Source organism: Rattus norvegicus, chromosome 7, assembly GCF_021556685.1.
Source record: "Rattus norvegicus strain SHRSP/BbbUtx chromosome 7, alternate assembly SHRSP_T2T, whole genome shotgun sequence".
Lineage (NCBI taxonomy): Eukaryota > Metazoa > Chordata > Mammalia > Rodentia > Muridae > Rattus > Rattus norvegicus.
Genome location: NC_141540.1, coordinates 43729573 through 43739280, shown reverse-complemented (window position 1 = coordinate 43739280; position 9708 = coordinate 43729573). Strand labels below are relative to the sequence as shown.

General features: G+C 43.3%; 1 protein-coding gene across 5 annotated transcripts in view; it reads right to left on the bottom strand.

The window, feature by feature from the left end:
* Positions 1 to 1789: 1789 nt before the first annotated feature.
* Poc1b (POC1 centriolar protein B) overlaps positions 1790 to 9708 on the bottom strand; it is a 99826-nt gene continuing 91907 nt past the window's right edge. For 3 of the 5 annotated variants that reach the window (XM_087555255.1, NM_001398583.1, XM_087555258.1), the window contains 2 exon segments: positions 7029 to 7244; positions 1790 to 3328 (listed from right to left, as the gene is read on the bottom strand). In XM_087555255.1, coding sequence (XP_087411381.1) covers positions 3224 to 3328; positions 7029 to 7244 — 321 coding nt within the window. In that variant the 3' untranslated portion in view covers positions 1790 to 3223. 5 annotated transcript variants of the gene reach the window in all.

Sequence of the window (9708 nt, the reverse complement as noted above, 5' to 3'; positions counted from 1 at the left end):
AATGGCTTCTTGGGAATTCTTCTCAGAAGCCACTGTAAGAGTAGAGGAGGGGGAAACTTGCAACTGGATAGCTGCTTGTGTCCTGTGCTGAGCAGGCTCACTACAATCTGGGCATTGTTCTCAGCGCTCCGTCCTATTAGGGAGTGGCAGGCAGAAGGCCTGCCTGGAAGACAGGGCCGCAGGAGACAGGTAGATCAGATAGTAGGTCTGTTGGGGGAAACCAGGCTGGGGTGTGGGAAGTATGAGGACGGCTCCTATTTCAGCCTGGGAGTGGGGAAGTGGAACTGAATGGAGAACTCCCTCAAGACAGACAATTCCAATCAAGGGAGGCCCAAGGCTGCATGGGGGAGCGGGTAAGCGTAATGATGATTACCCAGAGGGAAGGGATACTAGGGTTGGGGATGGGCGAGCAGACGATGCACAGTGAAGACGTGAGCCTTTAGTAGTGTTAGTAGACTTGACTCATCTTCTTTTCTAGCCTTTACTTTGTTAGTGAGATGGACCATGCTTGGTTGCAACAGCTTCTTAGACAAATCTCTCTTGGTAACCCAGCCGGCCTCCTGCCTCAGCCTGGTGAACACTCAGATTGTAGGTCCGTGCCACCCTGCCTGGGTGAGACAGGTGCCTTGTTGACTCTTGCTCTTCCAGGACCATGGTAGCCAGTCGTGTGAGCTCGAGAAGGGATGACAGGAGGGAGACTAGGTATGGGTCACCTGAGGTGATCTAGGCAAGAGATGATGGTGGTTTGGTTTATTCGGGAGGTGGCAGTGGTAAGTGACTGGGAGTTTTGTACACTCCACAAGGACTCCCTAAAGGGCTGAACTGTGTGTGAGGCAAAGGGGTTCGAATAACTCCAAGTGTTGGATCTGAGAAATGAAGGGAGGGTGCTAAAGATGAGCTAAGGAGCTCTTAGGGATGTGGTATTCTAGGACCAAATTCTGTTGATGCCTATGAAGATTTTTTTTTTCTTTTTATCTAAGCGTGGTGGTTCGTGTTTTCAACACCAGCCCTTGGTTAGGCACAGGCAGGTAGATATCCTGAATTTGAGGCATGCCAGGTCCACATAGCAAATTCCCAGCTACCTAGAGCTCTATAATTGAAACCCTGTCTCCACAAAAGGTTTTGAGGTGGGACTCACGTAGCTACCCTTGATGTCCTAATTCTCCTGCCTCCACATCTCCAGTGCTGGGATTACATGTGTGTGCTAGCAGCCCGGCTGCTTTTGAGAGCTCTGAGAGGAAGTAGTGTGTGCTGCTCTGCTCTGATTTCTCAAGAGCTAGGGAAACGGGGTAAATTGTAAAAACGGTCCTCTTGAAAGAGTTTCAGGGTCTTCTTTTGCCCTCCCCCTAACCCCCTTGGTTTTCTGAGACCAAGGTTTCTCTGTGTAGCCCCTGGCTGTCCTGGAACTCACTCTGGCTGCCCTTAAACTCTGGAGATCTGCCTGCCTCTGCCTCCTGAGTGCTGGGATTAAAGTTGTATGTCACCCTTGCTCAGCTAGGAGTTTTGGTTCTGTGACGATGAGGAAAGTATGTGGCCTCCTTGGGATGTCAGAAGCAGCAGAAGCTGGATCAGTGATCTCTAAATAGGGGCCCCAGTCCAGGGGCAACCAAATCACCTTAAGTTTGTTACAGACACAGGGCCCCTTCGGGAGCAATTGAGTCACAAAGGTTAGCCCTAAAGACAAGGCCGGGGAGCTGGGAATTCTTCAGGAGGTTGATGTGCACACTGGGCCTGCACTGGCCCTGCAGCAATAAGGTTAGCAACAAGGTTGTAAATATTTAAAACAATATTTAAAAAAGAGAAGTATCTTTATTTGAAGCATAAAAAAGAGTAAACAAAAGTTGGTATTACATTTCATTTTCTTATGCAATCTTCTCAACGAAGGTATAAAAATACATGGCCACTTGGTATTGTGAGCTCGTGAAAATGTCAAGACGGTCACAGTCGCAGGACAGAGAGGGCACTTACAACACACAGCGAGACGGAAGACAAAACCAGCTCAGAGGCACACAACTGAGACTGCTTGGAGAACAGTCTCTCCATCCCCACGCCGCTGTCTCTCCGTTTTCCGTGCACAGATGGCATCTGCCCCGGCTACACAGCCCTGCGTGGCCTTCTTCTCCCCAAGCTGGCTGCCTTGAATTTGCTCTTTTTTTTTTTTTTTTTTTTCAGAGCTGGGGACTGAACCCAGGGCCTTGCGCTCACTAGGCAAGCACTCTGCCGCTGAGCTAAATCCCCAACCCCTGAATTTGCTCTTTTTTACTTTGATTCCCATTTTGTTTGAGATACAGAAACATTCTCAACTTGTAACCAAGATCTTTCAGAATGCCTGACTCGTTTTCATTTCAAATCACAATTCATTAAAATAAAATAGATGTTGCAATCTTTTTCTAAATAAAAATGTGCTATTTCAGCCACCAGGATCACCCTAAGCAACAGTATGCGATTCGTGTATATCCACATATTTTTTATCATTTTGGCTTTTTAGCACACTGACACCACACAAACATAATCTCTATGGACTGTGGTCACAGGTTCAGTATGACCCAGACCGCTCAGTGCGCTCACCTGTAACAGGAGAGACACAAATGCCTCATGCAGTTCCCATCAGACGAGGAACACGCCTGCTCTGTCATGTAAGCACTCTTGCTAATCAAAATAAGCTGATTCTTGCTGTGGAAATTCTGAGGGAGCATCTTTTCGAGGCAGATTGTTTTTTTTTTTTGACCTGAAAGAACTATGAGCCAACTCAATGACAGGTTTTCTACATCTCAGATGCTATTTGAAAGCAAGTGAATGCTTTCCCCTCAAGGGTGTGCTCACCTAAGAAATAACACTAATTACCTTCAGGAATTGCCTGAACATGGTCACTTGGAAATGATTTAACAATGAGATCTAGAGGTCTGCTTACTTTCCTGGTGAGGATTGGCACATTAAATAGAAGCTGACATTTCAAACAACATGGGGGAGGGGGAATGGGGTGATTTAAATGTTCATAACTTTATTACTGCAATTGTACCTGGGAGGAGCTTAACTTGATCCTTGATAGTGATTTGTGTGTTTAAGTCAGTCCTTACAAATGACTTGAACCTTTGTTCTGTTGCTCACCCCTGAAGAATCTACAGTGATCAGTGCATGGCAGGGTGTGGAGGGAGGGCCTCTGCAACGTCCTGAGTGTGTGAGCGAGTCTTCAGGGACCAGCCTGAGCTTGCACACCTCCTGCTCAGCTCTTCTGTTGGATGACACTGAAAAGCTTTTGCTGATTCTCAAGGCAGTCTTTCAGCTTATCTTCGGTCAAAGACAGTCGTTGCTCTAGAATGGAAACAGTCTGCAAAAAGAGGACAATAATGTCAGAGCCTGGCACCTCGGTGATTAGGGGGACGATGAGCCCCTCCTCCACATGAGCCCCTTGTAGGAATCAATCACCGGCCCCTGAATTGGCTAAAAAAGTGAGCCCACCTGCAGAGCAAAGCACTGTCAGGTATGGAGGAAACAGAAGACCACCTAACCCAACCCACAAAACCCTAAACCTCACCTGATGCAGGTGAAGAAAGGATCTAAACTCAGGCCTCTGGAGGCCATCCTTGTATCTGAAGACACAGGGTCAGGGATGAGGTCATCCATAGTACTCTAAGCAATACAGGTCACACTATACATTTGTGGCTCAGGCACTACTGACCTGCTACCACTGGCCACTTTGTCACAGTCCACCCCACAGTGGCCATCCCTACAGCATTACAGAAGGAGGGAAGGAAGATTGCTATACACACACCATGGCCGCCACACCAGTTCCCAGCTAGGCGGGAGGACTGAATCATTAAGAATGTCTGCTGCTGGGTACACAGGACTAGGTAGGGTGTAGCTCTCCTAACTCCCTCAGCATATAACGACATGTGCTCCTAATAACAGAGTAATTGTAGATGTCAAATTGGGGAAAAATAACAGTGATACTGTCCAGTCTTCTATAGCTTTTTAAAAAATATTTATATATATGAGTATTCTATCTGCATGTCCAACTGCACACCAGAAGAGGGAATCAGATCCCATTACAGATGGCTTGAGCCACCATGTGGGTGCTGGGAATTGAACTCCGGACCTCTGGAAGAGAAGTCAGTGCTCTTAACCACTGAGCCATCTCTCCAGCCCTAGCTTTCCTTAAACAAAACACCAAAAAAGATAAAAACAAACAAAAAACCCCCTTTTTTATGATAAACTAAAATATAGACCAGAAAGCCACATGAAACTTGCATGTTGCTTAGTAAGTTCCCATAAGAGACCAGCTGTCACTACCAGCCACTATCCAGAAGTCTCTAAGTGGCTTTCATGGTTTCATCCCTTACCCTCCTACACCAGCCTTTCTTTATGTTGAGCTTTAAGTCACTTTCTTGTGATTTAATTCCCAAATGTTCACACCTCTCAACCATTACCAGGCTCAGGCCGTTTGTCTGTCTGTGATTTTATAATCGTCTGTACTGCAGGGACTGCCCAGCTAGCACACAGCCTAGCCTACTATTTCCTCTGTTGGTCCTCTCAAGTGGCAGCAGGGACATAAACCAGAGCCACTGATGATCGATTTCCTCATGAGGAGGCACAGTTGAATGCTCAGCGACTGATCAGTGGGGAATAGAAATGGTAATTTATCAATAAAATTCTTGGTTGGTACACTTTATAAATAACAGGGGTTTTTGGGGGGGGTTATTTTCGTTTTGTTTTATTATTTTTTGGTTTTGTGAGACAGGGTTTCTCTGTGTAGACCTGGCTGTCTTGGAACTCACTCTACAGATCAAGCTGGCTTCAAGCTCATAGAGATCTGTCTGCCTCTGCCTCCTGAGTCCTGGGATTAAAGGTGTGCACCAGCACTGCCCAGCACAGTAAGCATTCTTTTTTTTTTTGGTTCTTTGTTTCGGAGCTGGGGACCGAACCCAGGGCCTTGAGCTTCCTAGGCAAGCGCTCTACCACTGAGCTAAATCCCCAACCCCAGTAAGCATTCTTAAAAGGGGGAAGATAGAGGGGGGAAGAGAGAGAGAGAGAGAGAGAGAGAGAGAGAGAGAGAGAGAGAGAGAGAGAGAGAGAGAGAGAGAGAGAGCGCCTTATTGACTGACTGACTGACTGACTATTGGTTATCCGGTAATAGAGTTCATACAGGGAGGGCAAACAAGATAAATGTGAAGACAAGGAAATGACTGTCCTTCCTTCTCTGAAGGCAGCAGTCATCTTTCAAAAGCTTTTGCTTTCATATTCCATAGAACAATCCATCATTAAATAAAGATAATCATGATGCTGATAATATTTCCTTAAATGTCTATTATGTACCAAGTAAGTTGACAGATAGCATACATACATATTTATTAGCTACACGTTAAAGTTGTTAATGCATGAATTGTAGTATCTTTGACACTACTTCCTCTGTTAGCCTTGAGTCCACTTGACTTTGCTTCTCACCTCTCTCTGTAATAGTTCTACACCCTGCAGCTTAGGTGATGGCTTGGAACATGTTTACTTTGCTTGTGGCTTGCCTAGACTCACGTCTTTTCTTCTGCAGGCATGCTTTGCCTTGCCTTCACCCCCTTAATGTATAAAAGAAAATGAACTCCTTAAGGTTAACAATAACACACTCAAAGGGGAATTTAGTAAGATCGAAAATAGAAAATGATCCATTAACTGTGAACCAGGTGAAAAGATGGGGGGAGGGGGAAGGGAAAGGGAGGAGGCACTCATTTGGAGAGTCCTAAAAAGGACTTCACTGACTGGTGACAGGGAAGGAAGTCCTGTTAATTAAAACTGAATCTGGTGTCTGAGAGGTCAACTGTTTCTAAAGGGAAGAATGTCGGGTAAGCACAGGTAGGTCACCTGTAGGACACAATTTCAAAGTGAAAGTGGGTGAGTTTAATGTGATTTTTTTTCATGAAGAAATATGACTCCAAAGTCTCATATGGTTCTTTCTCACTCTATGTCAGAACTCCAAAACCACACATGAACACCCAGGGCCCTGAGATGATGTGCACAGGACAAAATTAGTATTCAATTACTGGACCTAAATATTGGTGACAGAGTAGACGAAATGGGTCTTCTTTGGGAGACCCTGTGGACTTGAGACCTGTGCACTGCATAATGTCTAGCACCCCAGTGACAGGAGCAGAGCTGGTGTTGAGACAGGAGGAGTTGTCCACGCAGGAGCTGTCTGAGACTGACATACTCACTCTGGGTAAGAACCGGACCTTGCTCCTTCTCCTATGTTCGCCTCTTGCTCTGTATAACTTGTGGCAGTGTGTGCACTTAACAATGGTGTATACAGCAAGAGTAAGTGTGCAGAACAAAGAAGACAACGGAAGATGTCTCCAAAGGACGCCATCGGCAGAGTGAGTACTCTGGCTGTTTCCATTCTAACACAAGACTTCCCTTACATTAGGTCTACACCTCCCAAGACTGGAGATTTTTAGTACAATATTTAAGGTCCATTATTCTTCTTTGTTTTGGTGAAATGGTCTTAAGAGACTGGCTAAGATTTTGAAATAGGAAGGCAAGCCTCTTCCTCTAGAAGAAGCTCTGGAGAGACATTCTCAGTGAGTTAGCACAGTACTTTCAGTGAAGTCTATGAGCTTTGGCAATGTTTGTACCATAAAGGAATTTTTACTTACATTTTCTTATGCTATCAAATCTTTCTTTATAAGTGACCTAATATAACTATACTACATCACAATTTCAAAGGACAGAACATTACTGCTTAGGACCAAATAGCATTTATAGCACAGAGTACAACCACTGCCATTTGCAAGATGATACAAATGCCAGAGAGAACAAAGTGCATGTGTAACACACACACACACACACACACACACACACACACACACTTAAAAAGAGTGAGTCTACTTTATACAGATTTTCTCAGAATAGGTTAGCCCTAAGTGCCTTGCTAATGACTGTTTGAGTTTGCCTTGCCAGGAAAACTCCCCTGCTCCGTTGGTCTCATCCTGCTACAGCCAAGGACTCCCCTGCCTATCTTACTCAGGAGGCGGAGGTTGGCCCACCTGGGTGAGAATGTTCAGTTGTTCCATAATATGCTCCAGAGCGTCAGCCACGGCTAGCGGTACACTTCTCTGGTTTTCAGAGGGCGGGTCACCTACATCTTCTGGTTTCTTTTTCATGATTGTTGATGAACATTCTGGCATTAACAAAGGGTTCAAGAAATACCTACAGATGTCTTCACCCTTGCCTGGCACAGCTCGACAGGTGGAATCCGCTGTCTTTAATGTCATGGAAAAGACAGAAACAGAGTTTCCAAACTTAGATAGTGTATATATACATTTGCATACACACACACACACACACACACACACACACACACACACCAGTTCCAGAATTACACTGAATAATTTTATCTTCTTTTTTTTGAAAGATTATTTATTATACATGAGTATACTGTAGCTGTCTTCAGACACACCAGAAGAGGGCACCAGATCTCATTACAGATGGTTGTGGGCCACCATGTGGTTGCTGGGATTTGAACTCAGGACCTCTGGAAGAGCAGTCAGTGCTCTTAACCACTGAGCCATCTCTCCAGCTCTATCTTATTTATATATCAAAATACATAAATTATAATTACAATAAAGAAACAAAGCAACAATAAGTAGAGAAAAATTTACAAAGTGTCTTCATTTTCTGCAAAATACTTTTTACATGCCTGTCTGATCAGGAGTTTTACTATTTAAAAAGATTGCTGAGGGCTGGAGAGATGGCTCAGAGGTTAAGAGCACCCGACTGCTCTTCCAGAGGTCATGAGTTCAATTCCCAGCAACCACATGGTGGCTCACAACCATCTGTAAAGAGATCCGATGCCCTCTTCTGGTGTATCTGAAGACAGCTACAGTGTACTTATATATAATAAATAAATAAATCTTAAAAAAAAAAAAAAAAAAAAAAGATTGCTGAATGAAGTTTATTTTTCAATTTTAAATAAACATCTGCCTCCATTAAGACGATTATTAATTCCTCCTAAAGGAAAATAACGAGTGCTGGTGAAAATGTAGAAAATGTAAATTATCATACTTTGCTAATTGATGTGTAAAATGCTGAAGCTGCTATAGTAAAGTTTGGGAGTTCCTCCCAGAATCAGGCACAGCATGACTATATAATCTAGCAGCGTCACTCCCAAAAGTTCCGACGTGAAGAAGTACAGAACACCGATATCTATGGTGGCCTTCGTCACAAGAGCTTAAAAAGAAGCTGTATCTATTAACAGATAAATGTGCAAACAAAATATAACATAAACTTATAATGAGACGTCATTACAAAATTAAGTTGATTCTATACATATGATACTATATTATATACATTTCACTGAGGGGAACAACTCTGAAAACCTTATGCTAAGTGAAGTGACCAGACATGCAATGATCCTTCTTAACCTCATCGTTCATATACACAGATTCAGGGCTGGAGTGGGAAGAGTACGACTAAGAAGAAGGGCAATGAAAATTAATTGCTGAGTTGGTAAAAATGTTTCATCTGGAATGATAAAAAGTTATAGAAATAAACAGTGCTTACAGAATATTATGAGTTTTTGGAATAATAAATTGTATACTTAAAAGCGATTTTTAAAAAAAGGTAACTTTGTTACTTATATTTCACTACAATAGAAAAATTCTCCAATTGAATAGGAACAAACTGCGCGAGTATAAACTTAAGAAGATCCCATTTATAATAGCAACAAAAGTTAAAATACGTATGAATTAATTTAACAGTGAATGTCAGACTTGTACAGTGAGAGCTCTAAGCCATCACTAAATGCAATTAAAACTTCACCCAACTGGAAAGACAGCTCATTCCTATGGTTTTCCCTCAGAAAATAACATTGGTAAGATGGCAGCTCTCGCTGGGTGTGGTGGCAAATGCCAGTAATTCCAGGACCTGGAAAGCTGAGGCAGGAGGACCTTAAGTTCCACAAAAGCCTGGACTATCTACGTGACGGCGGTACTCCCAACACTTATGAATGTACTCAGAGCAGTTCTTATCAAACTTCCAGTTCTCTTCTTTTACAGACAGTTTACATTGACCTTAAAGTTCACACAGAAGTGCAAAGACCCCAGACAATAGAACATGAGAAAAACAAACAAACAAACAAACAAACAAACAAACAAACAATGTACTCCAAACGGCAAAACCTCCCAGTAAGTTACAGTAACCAACCCAGTGTGGAACTGAGGATGTGGCTCAGTGGTATAGTCCATTGCCTAGTGTGTCCCTGTCCCTATATTTGATTTCTAGCACCTTCAATAGACTTATAGATCAACATGGCAGGTTTGACAGGTCAGAAAGAAACCCACATATTAACACATGGTCAACTGATAAGACTGTTAAGAAAATTTAAATTGGAAAATATAATCATTCCAACAAAAGATGCGGGGGAAACTAGATACACTTGAGAGAATAAATTTGTGCCCTGACTTCATGCCATATACAATATTAATTCACGAAAGGTCAGAGACTTAAAGAGAAGAGCTAAGACTATAAGACTTTTTATAAAGACTCAGGATTGAGGTCTCCTGGCTGGGCCTGGGAATGTCCAACCTGTTGACACAGCATGACAATTGTATTCCGCCACATTCCCGGCTATCCATGACGCACGCAGGTAGCCTGGGGTTAGGCATCCTGAACTATACAAAATTTCCTTTAACACCAAGATCGAGATGACAAAGGAATAAATAAATT